Genomic DNA, 19,952 nt, shown 5'->3' on the forward strand with positions numbered 1-19,952 from the left:
CTCACTCTAGAGATAAGAAAGCTAAGCAGGGAGAAGCCACAGGCTCTGAGACTTTGTGGAGCAGAGCCAGCAATCAGCCCTGAACTGGTCTCTGTACTTTATCTCATTCAAGCAACTGTGATTTGAGGTTCCTACCAATGGAGCCAAAACTAATTTCAAACACCCCAACTCTGTCACTTGGGTATCTGAAAAATAAAAACAGGTTTTTTAAATTTTCTAGGTGGCTATCATAGAAGATGGTCCTAATAGTGATTCTCCCAAGTTCTGTATTAAGGAGTAGTTTAATAACAAGCCAAACTATATAATCTCAAATAAAAACTGAGATATATTATTGGTACATAAATTACTTTATAAATTGAATCTCAGGTCAATAGTATATGATGTAAATAAGTTAACAAAACAAAATATTGCATCATTTAGATTTTTAAATTTTTTATTTTAAGAAAATATAGAGCTGGTAATCATTTCACTTCTACTGTGGTAGATATAGCACATCTTTGAAAACCTAAATAAGCTTACTGACTGCTGAATCTTTCACATTAATTAACTGTGCTTAATTTTCACATTACCAATTGTTTTTATGGCTTTTATTCTCACTGAACAATTTTTCAACATCATTTAAAATGACTGAAAGACAAATATTTCCAATATTTATGAAATAAGTAAATGCATATTAATAAGATTTAGAACACTTACTTTCTTCAAGAAAAAAACATTAGTAACTTATTCCTGAATTGTCTATGCATCACTTAAGAAAATTCACTTGGAATTTTTGTTTCAATTTTGATAGCAAATATCATACTACTTAGAAGCCATTCACCAGCCTTAAACCTTAAACTCACAACCCATACCGTAATCTCCTTGAGTTGGAGGCTTACCATTTTAACCCTGGGTAGCAGGGCTTCTTCGGGGCTACTGATTAAGAGGGGGCACCAGCTCACTAATTCTAACCGTGACTGAGCAGGTCTGCAAATCAATTCCATCCCACTTGCAAGTTCATTCTGATTTACAATAATAATAAGGTAAGACCTAGATGAAAAGATCATGAAAAAAAATCTAGAAATATTCTAAATGTTATAATCTTCCTTTGGCAAACCACCAGGGCGTTTGTATCTTTGAGACAGAACCCATGTCATTTCAGTTCCTCTATGCAGTCCTAGTTTAGAACATTTTAAGTTTAGATTAAAAAAAAAAAGGTATGATCACGCCAAAAACAATTAAAAAAAAGGGCATCTGGAGAATCACAAAATAAGAAAATGCGAGGAGAAATACGTATGTTTTATTCCCCTTTCCAGTACTCTCTGACAACTCTGCTTTCTTGGAAGGGAATTCATGAACTATAATACTTGAGCAGATTCTCATCTGTAGGTTTTAGAATTTTCTTATCTGCCATATTCACCACCCATCCAGGAGCAAGACCAAAGAAAATCTGCCTTGGATCCTTTCGAGTACTAAGCATTTTGAAGAGTTCATCTTTAGTGATATCAGGTAAAATATAACCATACTTCTTGGCAAGTTCCAGTCTTGCTTTGGGAAATTTGGCAGGATCCGCCAGGTAACCACGATTCTTTGCATCGGTGTAATACGGGACCAAGGCTTCGGGTGGAAGCATTCTTTTTGGGATGGGTTGTCCCCGCAGAAAGAATGGAACAGGTTTGCACAGAATGTCTAAAAAAAAATTTTAAATAAAAAAAAGAAAAATGCAAATATTGGTTATATGCATGATAATCTTCTTTAATAATTATTTTCATTATTAAATTTTAAATATTACTAAGATCAGGACTTAATTCTAAGAACTTGTTTTATAAATGTGCTTGTCTTAAGTAGTAAGCAAATTGAAACACTTCATTTTCAAAAGTTTGCATCTTAAAAATCAAAGTCATTCCTGTGTTATCAACAAATAATGAATTTCTTACACATAGGCAACATCATATTTAAGCCTCATGTTTAAAAACAAAAACTAAACCTCTTTATGATATACTGGCTCAAGTAATTAAAAGAAGATGGAGCCCCACTAGCCACACCACTAATAAGAAATCCAAGGTGCCTGAGCTGCAAGTCAAATAACCATGAGGATCTTTAAAATCCTCATATGGCAGCCAGGATTAGACAAAGAGGGAGAGAAGAAAATGACTGCAGAACAAGCTTACCTAGACTCCTTGGATCATAGAAGGCTGTAGTAACAACACCACCATTTTTTTCAATTGCAGCAATGGCTAGTTCTGAAGCCAACTGTACTTCAATATTAATTTTTGCCTTAAAGATGTCAGCACCCTATAACATGTCAAAACAAAGTCTGTTAGTAGATATTTTGAATAAAAGTTAATATGGCAAGCTTCCTTTTTATAGTATTTTCTCCTCCAAAGTGCCTACAATGTAACAGTCATTCCTACTTTTTTTAAAAAATGTTTTTATTGATTTTAGAGACAGGGAGAGAAACATCAATGGGCTGCCTCCTGCACGGCCTCCTGCACGGCCCCCATCAGGGATCCAGCCTGCAACCCAGGCATGTGTCCTGACCAGGTATTGAACCAGTAACCTCTTGGTGCATGGGATGATACTTAATCAACTGAGCCACACCTGCCAGGCCATTTCCTATTTTTTAATTTTATTTTTTTAGTCATTCCTACTTTAGATACCTCAGCTTTGACAGACTATCAACAACTGGTGGTCAGTGCACATCACAGTGATCGGTCATTCTGCCATTTGGTCAATTTGCATATTAGCCTTTTATTATATAGGATACTTTTATCCATAAGGTTTACTTTTCAAAGGAATCTTAAAAGGTTTTTCCATAAACATATGCTTCCCTCTAGTGGACACAGCTATGTTACTGACATATATATAAGAAACAGGAGTAGTTGATTAATAATGTACAAGGGGGTGAGGTGGGATGTGTAAGTGCTCCCTCGTGAAAGAAAGATCATCCTGGTATGATGACATCTGAACAGAGAAAAAGAAGTGACAGAGCAAGCTGAATGAATGGATACACAGAAGAACATCCCAAGAACAGGGGTCCCTCAATAAAAAATGCTGGCTTTCTAAAACACAATCACTACTACATACTGGTTATGACAACTGAAAAAGATAAAAATAAAAGAAGGCAAAGTGTTGATTAAATGGAAATCAGAAATAGTCTTCTATGTAACTCCAAAATAAATCGAATCCAGATTTACCTCCTCTACCAGCTGGACACCATAATCCCTTTTAAATGGTTGAATGGTCACACCTCTTCCATTGACTAGCTGGGTTAAGTCAATAGGCTGAGTAGGATCAACTCGACCCAAATCAATAAGATACTGCAGTCTGTTGAGGCTCAAAGGCTGATATTGACGTCTGAAGCTACAAAACAAGAAAGTAAAGGTTGAAAAACTCAGTCAAACTTATCTTTTGTAAGTTCACCATATCAACTCAAAGCTCTGTCCTGTGTTTTCCTCCATCAATTCAGATGGCTTAACAAAATAAATCCCTCCTGAATACAACAAAAATACGTAATATTGCTTGATTTTTGATAATGAGACAAAACCAGCACTTTCTTTGTTTCACTAAAAATAATTTACCTCTCTAAACATTTATTCCACTCATTTATACAAATAAACAACTGTGGAAAATGTAACCCATTATCTGAATTACGCATTAATTATTGGATGACTACTATGGGCCACATTTTTATATATATTTTGCTAAGCCTCTGAACAGTCACGAAAGCAGGCATTTTCATCTTCATTTTGCAGGTCTGAGTGCAACATCTGGGTTTTTTTTTTCCCTACTAATCCGGCTAAATTTCATTACCAAAAATGGTTCAGAGAAACAGTAGCAAAAATTGGTTTCAAAGTGAATTTACATTTCTACCAAGCTATTTTTTTTTTGGTGATTCTCAGTGAAAATTAGGGATTTTTACTTTACAAACCAAAAGGAACCTTACCTATGTCCTTCATTAAACCCATATTTAGGGATTCGGATGTAAAACGGGGTCTGGCCTCCCTCAAAGCCCAGTCGGGGCCGGGTTCCCCTCTGCCGTTCTCCTTTATGGCCTCGGCCACATTTTCTACCTCTTCTCCGACCTCTTGGTCGTCTTTCCTAAAACGAAAACATAGTTTTATAATCCACAGATGCATTTTTAAAAATTTATTTTACCTTTTCACTGTATATTTTGGATGTCATTTATTCATCCAGCCAACCAGCACTAGCTACAATTCTAGCTGCTCTAATGTCTACACACTCTAAAGCAGTATCTTTGCCTCTGAAGTGCAGCTGATTCTTCTAAAGTCCAAGTTGTGTTTCCACCCCAGGATGGAACGGGGACAGGGATTCTATGACAATCTGGCATTGAAAAAAGCCTAGAATTAAACATCCACAACAAATAAGGATAGAGGATAATCAAGAAAATTCATTTTGTGCCCTAGTTGGTTTGGCTCACTGGATAGAGCGTCGGCCTGCAGACTCAAGGGTCCCAGGTTCGATTCTGGTCAAGGGCATGGACCTTGGTTGCGGGCATATCCCCAGTGGGGAGTGTGCAGGAGGCAGCTGATCGATGTTTCTCTCTATCACTCTCCCTTCCTCTCTGTAAAAAAATCAATAAAATCTATTTAAAAAAAATAAAATTCATTTTGTAATTAATTGTAAATATATCATTGTTACCTACATTATTTTAAAGATTAACTTATAAAGAAAATACTATTTCCTGGCACCTCACAAAAGCAAGGATTGGTTTTCGAAATGACAGCGTCAACTAAGAACTATTCAGAGCTGTATTCAGTGGTTTTCAAAAAAAGACATTTAATGTAACAAATCAATTCAAATCTTCCCCATGAAGGCCAAAATATATTGGGAAAGCACTTCATTTTAAATCCAATTCTGAGAAAAGCCATCATTTTTGCAGTTCTTGCGACTTCGCCCCTCCCTAATTCACTTAACTATGCTTTTAAATGTAAACCTTATGAAGAGTCGGGACCACGTGGGAAGACTCTGAGCAACGAAGGCTCCAGGGGCTCGGAACCCTTTGCTCACCCCACCGCCCTTCGGGAAGGCGGGAAAGGCCGCTCGCCTCGCCCCGCCGCAGCGCTGCCCCGCACCGTCACCAGCCATTTACCGGTCTCTTGGAGCCTGGATTCGGCCTTAGGTTGGCCAGGCTCACGCGGGGCAGGGCCCGGATCAAGTCCAGACCCCTGGCCCCACCGCCTCCCGCGGGAGCCGCCATGACCCGCCGGCCGGGAACCAGCGCAGGTGCCCTCCGCCACCTCCGAGCCCACGTGATCTCGGGGCGCTGCTTTACGGCCGCGGCCCCGCCCCTGTCGTACTGCAGCGTCCGCGGCGCGGTCTGCCCCCGTCGCGCCTGGAACCTGGAGGCCGGCTTTTGGAGGAGGAGGGGGGAGCGTGGGCATGTGATCTTCTGTGGAGAGTTCGATCCTTGAGGTCGGACTTTTAACTGACGTCCTCTTGCGCCCCCACTAAATACGCTGCCGTTAGGGAATCTTTAGAGTTTTTAGAGGGAGTCTTCTCTAAGCTCAACCTGGAGCCCGGAATAAAATAACGCTCTTCTAAACGATTAGCTTTGAGCTTGGGTCATCGCATATGGTGAGATCAGAAAATAAAACTGAATATGTGCAAATAGGTACGGACAATTGTATGGTTTTAATATTTTTGGTCATTTTTATATGTTTTTAATATTGTTTTTTTAATTTAAATGAAAGATTGGGGTCCGGCTATGAAATGCCTGGCTAATACCAGCCTGTGAGTAAGATTCAAACGAAGCGTCCTCTTCCGTATGCATCTCCATGGCTTTGACTGAGACACGGGGATACTGGCTTCACTTACAGGTAACAATGATAGGAGCATGCCGAGGCTTGGTAAGTAAATGTAGGGCACTGTGTTAAATTGGTCTTATTCGATTATCTGACTACACAACCATTGGTAAATGTCGCAGGATTCCAGGGCAGGAGGAATAGAGAAACTGAGACGGGAAAGTTAAAACAAGGCCAGACAGTGTGGGCAATTTCCAGCAATTTATAACTAACAAGCCATTATTTTCCCCAGCCAAGGACACCTGAGGGCAAATAGTTAAAAACCTCCCTAACGAGAATGCAGAAAGGGAGGGGGAAAGGAGAAAAGAAAAAAAGGCAGTTTTACTCCCTCAGCAGAGAAGCCAGCAGTCTCAGGCTTGTCAAGATAAGGTTGCCAGGTGCTTCTCCCGAATTCTGGGAGGGCCGCAACAAAGTAAAAAGGGACCTTGAGAATTAATCTGTACCAAAATATTCAGCAAAGGAATGTTGAAACGTATATCCCTGAAAAAGCAGTAACCTAACAGATAGACAGGAGGGTATATAACACCTCTGACCCCCACCCAACTCGCTCTTCAAATTAGCTGAGAGCCTATCAGTGCTTCATAAACCAGGTGTATAGGTTTGCTTGCATTGCTTTTTCAATAAAGGTGCATGCTTTAATAAACTGGTTTTTCACAACACAGCCAAGATCTCTCGCATAAATTCATTTATATGAGAAGGCAAGGATTGAGATTGGGAACAGCCTTCTCCCACTGACTCAGGGCTATCTGGTAACACCTCTCTGGTGTCAGTGAGAGGTGCCTCAAGTCTAATAGTAAAGGTAGGTGCTAATACCCTTTAAGGCTTGGAAAGGTTGGTTGGGTAGCTTGACCAAAGCCTCACAACCATCAGCAGAGCCAGGATTCAAATGTCCACTGCCTCCTATCATACAACTAGTATTTTTTATAATATAAAAATTGAATATATGTGGCACAAAATTCCTAACATTTTTACTTTAAAAATGTCAGCTTCTCAATGTTTGTCTTAGGTAAGGGTTGTTAATGTAAAAAAACCCATTGAAACCTGTAAAGAATTTTTGTGAGTTTATTTGAGCCAAACTGTCGACATATGCCGGGAAGCAGAACCTCAACGAATTGAGATAGTGCTCCAGAGAATGGCGGGGTTACAATTGTATTTATACATTCCAATCAAAGGAGGGACATAAGTGAGTTACATGAAATTCATTGGTGATAGATTAAGGAGGAGGAATAAAGCAAAGCGGGGAAACCTCTGGGATAGGACAAAAGGTAAAATGATGGACACATACTTAGGTGGGTGCAGGAACAATTAACATGATGATGAAGGAATTTGTGGTATCTGTCCTGGGACCCAGCACACCTGGCTGTGCCCCAGGGGCTCCATAAAAAGGGAAGTCACAAGTTACCCAGACATCCCAAGGATATGTTATCTTAGATGCAAAAAGACAGATATGCTCAGTTACGGTAAAGGTTGACCTTATCAGTGAAGATGTCGGCTTAGGACGTAACTGCCCACCATCACTGCTTTTAGTTAATGTTTAATTTCAGACCATCCTTTGTGGTTACTTTAGGTCTCCGAGTCTGCAAAACTGCCATGCAGGCCTCTCCTGAGCTTGTCAGGTCAGCATGTGGCCCCTTTCGTCCACAGGGTAATACAGAAGACCACCTTTTTCTTCTTTTTTGTTGTTCTTTTTATATTTCACCGTCTTCTGGGGAGTTTTTCCTGCTGATCCCTATTAGTGATCACAAATAGTAAAAGTGAGAAATAAATTTTTGGAGGGCAGTGTTGACAGAAGAAACATCCAACCCTATAGAGAATTTGTGTAAGTTTAAGCCAAACTGGTGACTATTGCCAGGAAGCAAAATTTCAAGGGATTGAGAAAATTCTCAGAGAATGGCAGTTTTACAGCTTATTTTATACATTAGACTCAAGGGAAGAAACATAAGGAGGGTTACATAAAATTCATTGGTGGTAGATTAGGAAGGCAGGAGAAAGCAAAGTGGGGGGGAATCTCCGACTTTGGATAAAGAGTAAAACACAGAGATAGATACTTCTTTTACATTGATGGATAGTTAACAATTTTTACGCTAATTTACAGCACGTAGACAAGGTATTCCGGGAACAAGATAACAATGAAGGATTCTGTGGTCTTGGGCCCTGGTGTGTGGGTGTGCCCTGAGGCATCTTGAAAACATTTCTCTGAATTCCAAGGGTATGTTATCTTAGATGAAAAAGGACAATAAAATAGAAAGGCTTTTTAAGGTAAAGATTGGCCTTTGTCAAGGCCAGGATTGTACCTTCAGCCTGGGTATGGGCCCTGTCTGGGAATTGAATCTGAGACCCTTCGGTGCATGAGACAACACTCCAACCAACTGAGCCTCACTGGCTGGGGCTAATTGTTTTATCAATTTTTGACATTTATTCATTTATCTTATGATAGATGAAGATTTAGATAATTTGAACTATTTATTCCAGTATTTTAGTTCTCTCATGGTAAACAATGCAATTTAAATGATGTAAGTGAAAGGGCGAGGGCTAGGCCCTCCACCTTGCCCCAGGGTAAAGGCTACACCCTCCATCTTACCTTGGCCAGTGCTTGGTAAGAAGGTTCTTCCCGGAAGTCTAAGACTCTGCTAGCCACACCCAGGAACAAGACATCGACTTGCGCCTGGCCAATCGGCAGAGCACAGTCCTTTCTCCTCCCCTTACTCCAACCCCCGCTTTAAAACCCATTTCTAGGCGGGGTTCTTTCTCTCAGCCACTCGGTTTTCCGTGATGTCGGTGAGTCTGGTGGATGGGGAGCTCAAGCTAGCTTGAAATACAGATTCTTATGCTTTTGCATTGGATTGGCTGGCTCCCTGATGTGGTCTCTTGGGAATCTTGAAATCTGGGCATAACAGTAAGTACTTTAAATATCCATTTATAGCAGTGGTTCTCAACCTTCCTAGTGCCGCAACCCTTTAATACGGTTCCTCATGTTGTGGTGACCCCCAATTTCATTGTTACAAATAGAACATAATTAAAGCATAGTGATTAATCACAAAAACAATATGTAATTATATATGTGTTTTCCGATGGTCTTAGGCGACCCCTGTGAAAGGGTCGTTCAACCCCCAAAGGGGTCGCGACCCATAGGTTGAGAACCTCTGATTTATAGGGTTTTTCAACTTTGTTTAAATTTTTTGTATTTTTTCCATCACCACTTAACGTCTATGCACTCTTCCACCTCCACCCGTCCCCCCCAATCACCACACTGTTGTCCATGTCAAATCATACAAACTATAATGTCTGATCACAATGGAATTAAATTTAAAAAGAATAACAGGAAGATATCTGAAAAATCCCCATATACATGGGATCTAAACATATTACTAAATAACTCATGGATCAAACAAGAAATCAAAGAAGAAATTTTAAAATATTTTGAACAGAATAAAAATGAAAGCATGACATCAAAATTTGTGACATGGAGCTAAATAGGTCTTAGAGGGAAATTTATAGCATAAACACTCATGGGGGGGGAGAAAAATCTCAAATCAATGGTTTTCTAAGAAGCTAGAAAAAGAACAAAATAAATCCAAATAAGCAGAAAAAAGGTGAAAGATGACAAATCAATGAAAATAACAAAAAAGAGAAAATCTATTAAACAAAAAAAATGTTTGGTTTGAGGTCAAGGTAAATGATAAAGCTCAAGCAAGGCCAACCAGGATAAAAAGAGAAAAAACAAACTGCTAATATCAGGAAAGAGAGGAAGCATCACTACAGATCCTTTAAACATTGAAAGAGATGTGCGAATATAGTGGACACATTTATGCCAATAAATTCAGCAACTTCAATAAAATAAGCAAATTCTTTGAAAGCCACAAACTATCCTAGCTGATTCAAGAAGCAAGAGACAGGACTTCTGGAATGGTGGTGTAAGGATTTGGCAGAACATTCCACCAGTGAAACAATCACTTCCGTGGTGAAAATTAATCTTTTTTAATATTTAATTTCTTTGTAAATTGTTCTGACATAGAGCAAACGAAGAAACATTTATTCAAGAAAACCTAATAAGTCTTGGTAAGAACAGCAAGAGTCTGTGCCAGTTGAGCCATGTCCCACTCCTAACACCACCAGCCCTCCCCCAGCTTGGAAAGATAGAACTCTACTTTTGGCAGCTATGAACAAGAAGATGGGGTTTCCTCCCTCCTCTTAGCTCCCAGACTAGGGTGACAGTTTTTCCCTGGGAGAGTAGGCTACTGGCATCTCTAATACTCACAGCTTTGGGTTACAGAAGCTCTATTCCAGGCAAGTGCAGCCAAAAGAGCTGAAGCCCTTTTACCCCAATTCGCCCTTACTCTTAGAGTGGAAGCTATACCATGGTTGGTGCCAGGTTGAAAATATTGGGCCCGGAGAGCCTACACCCCAGCTTGCTCATAGGATGCAGGTTTCATGCCAAGAAGGATGTATGGGCTGAATTGTGTCCTGCAAAATTTTCGTATGTTGAAATCTTAACTCCCAGTACCTCATAATGGAGAAAGTGTCTTTCATAAGGTATTTGGAGAAAGTGTCTTTCATAAGGTAAGTTAAAATGGGGGCATTTGGGTGGGCCATAATGCACAATTACTCATGTCCTGATAAGAAAATGATATTTGAACAAAAACCTGGATAAAGGAAAGACATTGTGAAAACACAGGAAGAAGATAGTCATCCACAAGCCGAGACGAAAGGCCTTAGAAGAAACCAACCCTGCCAACACCCTGTTCTCAGACTTCTCACTGTCAGAATTTTGGGAAAAATAATTTATGTTGTTTAAGCCACCCAGTCTGTGGTACTTTGTTATGGCAGCCCCAGAAAACGAATACAGATTTTGGTACCAGGAAGTAGGGTGTTGCTGTAAAAAATTCCTGAAATTGCAGAACTGGGTAATGAATTAGAAAAAGAAACCAAAACTAAAGTTTGGAAAATTCTCAGCATATCCATATTGCAAAAATTTGAGAAAGCATGTTCTGGAAAGAACATCAAGGATATGGCTGGATAATCATTCACAAGGGGAGCCCAACAATAAATTTGAACTGAAAGATGGAAGAATCAGAAAATAGTAAATGTAGATTGATAGAGATTATGAAATATGGGGAATGGAGAGAAAAAAGAATGAATAAATCTGAACAGAGCCTTAGAGAGTTGAGGGACGCCATTAGGCATGAAAACATATGTGTAATGGAAGTAACAGAAGGAGAGGAGGGAAAAAAGCAGAGAACTACTGACTACATACTGACTGAAAAGTTCTGAAATATGATGAAATCATTACATATACAAGAAGTTTCATAAAATCTAAGTGGGATAAATTAAAGGAAGTCTACACCCAGACACATCAAAATCAAGTATTGCCAAAACCGGTTTGGCTCAGTGGATAGAGCGTCGGCCTGCGGACTGAAAGGTCCCAGGTTCGATTCCGGTCAAGGGCATGTACCTGGGTTGCGGGCACATCCCCAGTGGGAGATGTGCAGGAGGCAGCTGATCGATGTTTCTCTCTCATCGATGTTTCTAACTATCTCTCTCCCTTCCTCTCTGTAAAAAATCAATAAAATATATTTAAAAAAAAAAATCAAGTATTGAAAGCTCAAGGTTTATATCAAAAGGAATTAAAAGCAGGGACTCAATAATTGTATGCCAGTGTTCATTGCAGCATTGTTCACAAAAACCAAAAGGTTAAGATAACCCAGAGGTTCTCAACCTGTGGGTCGCAACCCCTTTGGCGGTCGGACGACCCTTTCAAAGGGGTTGCCTAAGACCATCCTGCATATTAGATATTTACATTATGATTCATAACAGTAGCAACATTACAGTTATGAAGTAGCAACGAAAATAATTTTATGGTTGGGTCACAACATGAGGAACTGTATTTCAAGGGCCAGAAGGGTGAGAACCACTGAAATAACCCGTGTCCATCAAGAGATGAATGAATAAACAAAATGTAGTGTATAATACAAATGTAATCCTAAGAGGAAATGAAGATCTGCTACATGCTACAGCGTGGATGAATCTTGAAAACAAGCTAAATGAAATAAACCAGATACAAAAGGACAAATATTGTATGTGTCCACTTACATGAAGTTCCTAAAATAGGCAAATATATACAGACAGAAAGTAGATTAGACATTGATGTGAGAGAGAAACATTATTGGTTGCTTCCAGTACGTGTCCCAGTGCCCCAGTGCCCCAACCGGGGATCAAACCCACAATCCAGGTTTGTGCCCTGACCAGGAATCAAACCAGCAACCTTTTCGCTCACAGGACAACACTTAACCTACTGAGCCACTCTGGCCAGGCAAGCCAGCACTATCCTGATACCAAAACCAGATAAAAACATTACAAGAAATAAACAAACAAACCCATAACCTAATACCCCTGGCCAACATTTGTTATCTACCTTTTTTATTATAGTCATTCTAGTAAATGTGAAGTGGTATTTCATTTAGTTTTAATTTGAATTTCAACAGTTGCTCAATATGAGCGGTTTTTTTGTTGTTGTTGTTTTTTTAAATATATTTTATTGATTTTTTACAGAGAGGAAGGGAGAGAGATAGAGAGTTAGAAACATCGATGAGAGAGACATCGATCAGCTGCCTCCTGCACATCTCCTACTGGGGATGTGCCCGCAACCCAGGTACATGCCCTTGACCGGAATCAAACCTGGGACCCTTCAGTCCGCAGGCCGACGCTCTATCCACTGAGCCAAACCGGTTTCGGCAATGAGCGTTTTTTTTATGTTTGTTGGCCATTTGTATATCTCCTCTGGAGAAATTTTTATCTAAATCTGGGAAACCATTGTCTATTCCAAGGCCACAAAGATTTTAACCTTTGTATTATTCTTCAAAGTGTTTATAGTTTTAACTCATATTTAGGTCTTTGATCCATGTGTGTAAATTTTGTATGTGGTGTGAGAAAGCTGTCCACCTCCATTCTTTTGTGTGTGGATATCCAGTGGACAACTGATTTTTGACAAAAATTCCAAGGAAATTCAAAAGGAAATGATAATCTTTTCAATAAATGATGATAGAAAATTGGATGGCCATATGTAAAATAAAACTGGAATATCCATCTCAATTATTATTTTATGCCATATGCAAATATTAGTTCAAAATGGGTCATAATAAATGTATTAAATATAAAAGCTGCCAACCTTTAAAAACAAAAAAGTAAATGGTTTAGCCAGGGAACTTGAGTTTCCCGTATAGCAGAGGAATTACAATTTGGAACATGCAAACTATGGCGAATCATAGGGAAGTCCAGAGAACAAAGGAGGTGAATGTGATTTTGATACAGGAAGGGAGGAAGTTGAAAGAGGGAGTTTTGAAAAGAAGTTTATTGCAGGAGAGTGAGAATTCGGATGTGGCAGTTCCTCATTGGCTGAGTGGTTGTTGGGCAAAGAAAAAAAATCATTGTTCGCCGGAACTGGTTTGGCTCAGTAGATAGAGCATCGGCCTGCGGACTGAAAGGTCCCAGGTTCGATTCTGGTCAAGGGCATGTACCTGGGTTGCGGGCACATCCCCAGTAGGAGATGTGCAGGAGGCAGCTGGTCAATGTTTCTCTCTCATGGATGTTTCTAACTCTCTACCTCTCTCCCTTCCTCTCTGTAAAAAATCAATAAAATATATTTAAAAAAAAAAATCATTGTTCTACCTTCTGGTGTATGTAAAGAAAGCTTCTTCCTGCTGGGGTGTGTTAAATTAGGTGCCATGAATGGTATGTCCATGAAATCACTCCTTTTGTGATTCCTGACTCCATTTTGAAACAAGTTTTCCTTTATTCATTTTCACACAACTAAAATTATAAATCTTTCATTTTTTAAAAAAAAAATTTTTTATTTTTTGTAAATTATAAATATTTTATAAGAAAGCCTAGCAGAAAGTATTAGTTATGTTGAGATAAACAAAAATTTCTTAAAGCATAAACTGAAATAAAAGATATAAACTATAAAAAGAAAAACCAATAAATTTGACTTTATTAAAATTAAAAGCTTTTGCTCTTTTTTTTTATTAAATCTTTATTGTTCAGATTACATTTGTTCCTCTTTTTTTCCCCCCCATAACTCCCCTCCTCCCAGTTCCCCCCCCCCACCCTCCACCCTCACTCCCCACCTACTGTCCTCATCCATAGGTGCACGATTTTTGTCCAGTCTCTTCCCGCATCTCCCACACCCCTTCCCCCCAAGAATAGTCAGTCCATTCCCTTTCTATGTCCCTGATTCATTGTAATCACCAGTTCATTCTGTACATCAGATTATTTATTCACTTGATTCTTAGATTCACTTGTTGATAGATGCATGTTTGTTGTTCACAATTTGTATCTTTACCTTTTTCTTCTTCCTCTTCTTAAAGGATACCTTTCAGCATTTCGTATAATACTGGTTTAGTGGTGATGAACTCCTTTAGCTTTTCCTTATCTGTGAAGCTCTTTATCTGACCTTCAATTCTGAATGATAGCTTTGCTGGATAAAGTAATCTTGGTTGTAGGTTCTTGGTATTCATCACTTTGAATATTTCTTGCCACTCCCTTCTGGCCTGCAAAGTTTCTGTTGAGAAATCAGCTGACAGTCGTATGGGTATTCCCTTGTAGGTAATTGAGTCTCTTTCTCTTGCTGCTTTTAAGATTTTCTCTTTGTCTTTTGCTCTTGGCATTTTAATGATGATGTGTCTTGGTGTGGTCCTCTTTGGATTCCTTTTGTTTGGGGTTCTCTGCGCTTCTTGGACCTGTAAGTCCATTTCTTTCACCAGGTGGGGGAAGTTTTCTGCCATTATTTCTTGAAATAGGTTTTCAATATCTTGCTGTCTCTCATCTTCTGGCACCCCTATAATTCTGATATTAGTGCGCTTGAAGCTGTCCCAGAGGCTCCTTACACTATCTTCGTATTTTCGGATTCTTTTTTCATTTTGCTTTTCCGGTTGGGTGTTTTTTGCTTCTTCACATTTCAAATCTTTAACTTGATTCTTGCGCTCCTCTGGTCTGCTATTGGGTATAACATTCTTTATTTCAGTCCGTGTATGCTTAATTTCTAGTTGTTTCTTTATCATAGCATCGAGGGTCTCATTAGTTTTCGTGAGGCTCTCATCAAGTTTATTGCAAGCCCTCAAAATTGCATTTTTTAGCTCCATATCCTCCATTTCTGTCATGTTTTTTTGTCTCCACATTTTTTATGCTTTCTTGGTGCACCCCCTTGTGGTCTTTGTGCGCAGTCTTGTTCTAGTTAAGCCTTGATTGTTGTAGTTAATACTAGAGGGAAACTTCTGTCCTCTGGGGAGGTGCTAATCTAGCCTTTGCCTGAGGCGATCCGGCAAATGGCTCTGTGCTGCGCTTGGGCGGGGTGGGCTCAACAGGGCGGGCCGAGGGAGCAGTTATGGCTTCTCTCAGTCCCGTTCCCAGAGGCTCTGCTTCTCAGAACCCCAGCAACCGCTGCAAACCTCGGAGAGAAAGCTGCCCTCTCGTTCCAACTGATGCTAGACAATCCCGCTTCTCCCTAGAGACTCACCCGGATCTGGAGCTCAGAGTCTGAGACTCCCTCCTGATTGAAAACGACAACCGCACCCTCAGCCACCAGCCCGCTCTGCACGTGCACCTCCGCACCTTTAAATTTTCCACACTGTGCCTCCTCTGAGCCTAGGTATGCTGTTGTCTTTCCTTCTAGTTGAAGAGTGTCTCCTCAGCCAGCCTTCCTGTGGTTCTGGGTGATGTCCATTCCATCTTTTAGTTGTATTTTTGAAATGGTTGTTTGTGGCAGCAGTCTCCGGTGTTTACCTATGCCGCCATCTTGGTGGTCTCCCTCAAAAGCTTTTGCTCTTTAAAAGCTTTAAGATAATGAAAAAAAGTCCAGTCACAGGTGGGGAGAAAGTGTTCTCAAAATATGTATTTGACAAAGCACTCATATGTAGAATAAATATAAAATTTTTATAACTCTTAAAAAAAAATAAAAAAAAATAAAAAATTTTTATAACTCAATAATAATGACAGCCCACTTAAAACATAGACAGAAGATTTGATCAGATATACTAGCTTTCGCTATAGTAGCTTTCTTCATAATAGCCCCAAACTGGAAATAACTATAAAGTCCAGGAGCAGGTAAACAGGTCGACAAAATATACATAATGGAATGCTACTTAGCAATAATGAATGAACAACTGATACAACAATGTGGATGAATCTCTAAACAATGATGCTGAATGAAAGAACTGCTAGAAAACACAAATGAATCTATTATGACAAAATAATCAGAGGTTTCCTAAGGATGTGTCTCTTCCCCACAGAGGAAAGAAGCAAGGATAGATAACAAAGGAGCCCAAGAAAACGTGTGTGTGTGATGTTCATTATTTTGACTGTGGTGATAGTTTTAGGAGTATATAGTATAACAAAACTTATCAAATTGTATACTTTACACTTTGCGGTTCATTGTATGTCATGGACCTAAATAAAACTGCAGAAAGAGCTAAAATATATAATAATGTTTTTAAACTTCTTGTAAAGGTGTTTTTGTAATATGTTTATACATATTCACCTTTGTATAATAACTCATCATATGACTGTGACACAGTGAGTTTATCCATTTTCCTGTTGATGAATGTTTAGGTTGCTCTTGGTTTTTCACTTTACAAAGAGTGCTGCTGTTAATATACCTATATGTTTCCCTGTGCACACATAGGGGAGGGTTTCCAAAGTCGACCCCCAGAGTAGAGTTGTTGGGTCATAGCTACACAACCCTGCAACTTTACTAGAACTTCCCCAATTGTTCTTTCAGAGTCATTCAGTTTTGTACTCCCTTTAGCAGTGTCTGCAATTTAACCTTGTTTTGCTCTGTCCAATGTCATGTGCCTGATACTGATGAGATGATGAGACCTAGATTCTTATCTTCTTAAAGGAAAGATTTCAATCAGGAGACAAAGTGCCCGTGACCGGCAACACGCGTCTCTCTCAAAAAGATAAAATTAATGGGAGGGGGGGAAAAAGAGACAAAGCACAATAAAACAAGCAAGAATTTATTGGCCTTAGCAAAAACACACTCGGGACAGTGATACAAGGAATGACGTAGAAGAAACAACAGGAGAGCCTAGGCTGGGCTTCTTTGCTCACTGGACAGTTAGAGAAAAGGGGGCCTTGGAGACAGGTCCAGGGGTTAGCCCAGGATGAGCTGCTACTGCCCATTGCTCCCCTGGTTGCAAGTCTCCTGGGGTCCCTCCAAGGGAAGAAGGGGGGAGGGAAAGAAACGGGGTCCTTATCTGTGTTAAGGGTATTTATCTCTCTCTTGCAGGTAGACATTTTAGGGGAAGTTTCAGGGGAGGGTCTCAGTAGAATATTCATCAGCTTTCCAGGAGTGCTCTTTCAGGGCCGTGCTCTCCAGTGATTGGTCAGTGCCAGGGCATGGGGTCATTAGTCAATGCCCTTGGTCCTGCATCAGCCAATGCGTCACTTGTCTGGTTTTGCTCCTTTTTTGGGCTAAGAGCTGAAAAACAATTGAGGCCTAGATGTTATCTTTAGGGAAGAAAAGGTCAGAGAGTTTAAACTGATGACCAAGTGATATGCTAGGGGAGGAAAGGTTACCCTGGGGTCAAGGTCTTTGTTTTTCCATTTCTGCCCCTTGCTAGGCATTCAGGTCTTTCCACTCTGGTGACCTCTGTACCTGGCCCATCATCTTTGCCCTGCTCATGTTTGTCTAACTGTCTATAACAGGTCTAAAGTAGTAAATTGTTTTAACTTGCTTTTTAAAATTATTTGGATAATTAGGTACTTCCTTTTAAGTGTTAATCACTTGAATTTCCACTTCTGGATATTACCTAAAATTTGGTGGGAGGAAAAATGGAGGAACCATCTGAATATTCTCCAGTTATTCCAATATCAGTTGCTGGAAAATTACCATTTCCCCACTGATTTGAAATGCCTTAACATGTACCTGTTTATTCTGTGTGGTTATTTATTTTCTATGTATATATTTCTTTATTTTGTGCTTTAGATCTGTTTGGAAATAAATCCAAGTGACTAAGGGCATTCAGTAAATATTCTGCTTGTCCTTTCTTGCATTGGTAATTAACTTTTGTAATTCTAGATGACGTTGATGGAAGGGAAAAATCTTTTTTCTCTGCTCTCTTAGGTGCAGTGACTGGGGCCCTGCAAATTAAACTGACACAAGACAGATTAATAGGAGAAAAAAGTTTACTTCAGATACATATGGGAGGCCCTCACAGAAATGACATGAAAAGCAAGTCAGACACAGACACTTATGTACCATTTCAACAAAGGGAAATACATTTACAGAGAAATGACAAGACAAAAGAAAAGGGTTTTTAGCTTCTAATTCTCCCATGTTTTTAAAGTTTATAATTATTTTATTTTATTTTTAAAATATATTTTTATTTACTTCAGAGATGAAGGGAGAGGGAAGGAGAGAGATAGAAACATCAAGGATGAGAGACAATCATTGATCGGCTGCTTCCTGAATGCCCGCTACTGGGGATCGAGCCCACAACCCGGGCATGTGCCCAGGACCTTTCAGTCCGCAAGCCCATACTCTATCCACTGAGCCAAACCAGCTAGGGCTAGAGTTATTTTATAAAATTAAAAAATTTTATTAGGATATTCAAAACACTTTTTATTAAAGTATAAGTTATTGAGATTTTAATTGGGAGAAAATTGTATTGGCCAATTAGTTCTGAGTACTGATAACCTTATAATATTGCATCTTCCTATCCAATTACTTGTCTTTTCTTTATCTTGGCAGCTTCATACTTTTCCTGATATGTGTCTGGTACATTCTTAGGTTTTGCCAAAATATATATTTTAAAATTTCTACTGTGAGTATTTTTTTCTTCCATCAGATAGTCTAACCAGCCTTTATTTGTAGCTAGAAAAAAAACATTTTTTTTTTGTATATTGATTTAGTAATGGGCTATTTTTCTGAATTTTCTTGTTAGTAATTTTAAAATTACTTTGATTAAACTTTCCCTTTGTATAGTCATCTGAAAATAATGATAATTTTGTATTTTTTCAATTATTATATTTATTTCATTCTCTTACTTGGGAAAGAGAGAAATAAATTATAGTTAACCCTTAAACAACACAGAGGTTGGGGGCATCCCCCTCCCCCACAGTAGAAAATCCACATATAACAATTGACTCCCCCAAAATTTAACAAAAGTCCCTCATCCGTCAGTATCCAAGGGGATTAGTTCCAGAACCCCTGTGGATACCAAAATTCCAACCCTCAAGTTCTTTATATAAGACTAGAGGCCCGGTGCATGAAATTCGTGCACTGGTGGGGTGTCCCTCAGCCCAGCTTGCACCTCTCCAATCTGGGACCCCTCAGGGGATGTCTGACTGCCAGTTTAGGCCCGATCCCTGTGGGCCTAAACCAGCAGTCGGACATCCCTCTCACAATCTGGGACTGCTGGCTCCCAACCACTCGCCTGCCTGCCAGCCTGATCACCCCCTAACCACTCCCCTGCCAGCCTGATTGATGCCTAACTGCTCCCCTGCCGGCCCAATTGCCCCCAACTGCCCTCCCCTCCAGACCTGGTTGCCCCCAACTGCTCTCCCCTGCAGGCCTGGTCCCCCCCAACTGCCCTCCCTCCCCTGCAGGCCCAGTCGCCCCCAACTCCCCTACCCTGCTGGCCTGGTTGCCCCTAACTGCCCTCCCCTGCCTGCTATCTTGTGGTGGCCATCTTGTGACCACATGGGGCAGCCATCTTGTGTGAGAGTGTGATGGTCAATTTGCGAATTACCTCTTTATTATATAGAACTAGAGGCCCGGTGCACAAAAATTTGTGCACTCGGGAGGGGAGGGGGGTCCCCCAGCCAGGCCTGTGCCCTCTCGCAGTGTGGGACCCCTTGGGAGATAACGACCTGCTGGCTTAGGCCTGCTCCCAGGTGGCAGAGGGCAGGCCCAATCCCTAGGTGCAGCCCCTGGTCGGGCTCAGAGCAGGGCCGATCAGGGGGTTGGGGCGCTGCCCCCGGTCACTCACAGAGCAGGGCCCATCAGGGGGGTTGGGGCTCCGTACCCTGTCACACACAGAGCAGGGTCGATCAGGGGGTTGGGGAGCTCCCCCCTGTCACGCACAGAGCAGGGCCGATCAGGGGGTTGAGGAGCTCCCCTCTGTCACTCACAGAGTAGGGCCGATAGGGGAG

At 40.4% G+C, this 19,952-nt stretch overlaps 1 protein-coding gene and 1 long non-coding RNA gene across 2 annotated transcripts in view; both read right to left on the reverse strand.

Moving 5' to 3' along the window:
* Nucleotides 1-1,257: 1,257 nt before the first annotated feature.
* MRPL15 (mitochondrial ribosomal protein L15) lies at nucleotides 1,258-5,256 on the reverse strand. The gene is made up of 5 exons (XM_070392129.1): nucleotides 5,093-5,256; nucleotides 3,926-4,080; nucleotides 3,177-3,342; nucleotides 2,151-2,274; nucleotides 1,258-1,668 (listed from the first exon to the last, which is right to left on the reverse strand). Exons 1-5 carry the CDS (start codon nucleotides 5,198-5,200, stop codon nucleotides 1,331-1,333), a joined length of 891 nt encoding a protein of 296 aa, XP_070248230.1. The 5' UTR covers nucleotides 5,201-5,256; the 3' UTR covers nucleotides 1,258-1,330.
* A 1,614-nt stretch (nucleotides 5,257-6,870) lies between these two features.
* Nucleotides 6,871-19,952, reverse strand: part of LOC138993232 (uncharacterized) — a 31,887-nt gene continuing 18,805 nt past the window's right edge. Inside the window, exon 3 of the long non-coding RNA XR_011468253.1 lies at nucleotides 6,871-7,533. This is a non-coding gene — a long non-coding RNA (uncharacterized lncRNA). The remainder of the gene's footprint in view (nucleotides 7,534-19,952) is intronic.

This window comes from Myotis yumanensis, unplaced genomic scaffold (assembly GCF_028538775.1).
Source record: "Myotis yumanensis isolate MYYU_CA2020_CCGP unplaced genomic scaffold, mMyoYum1.0.hap1 SCAF_15, whole genome shotgun sequence".
NCBI classification, from domain to species: domain Eukaryota; kingdom Metazoa; phylum Chordata; class Mammalia; order Chiroptera; family Vespertilionidae; genus Myotis; species Myotis yumanensis.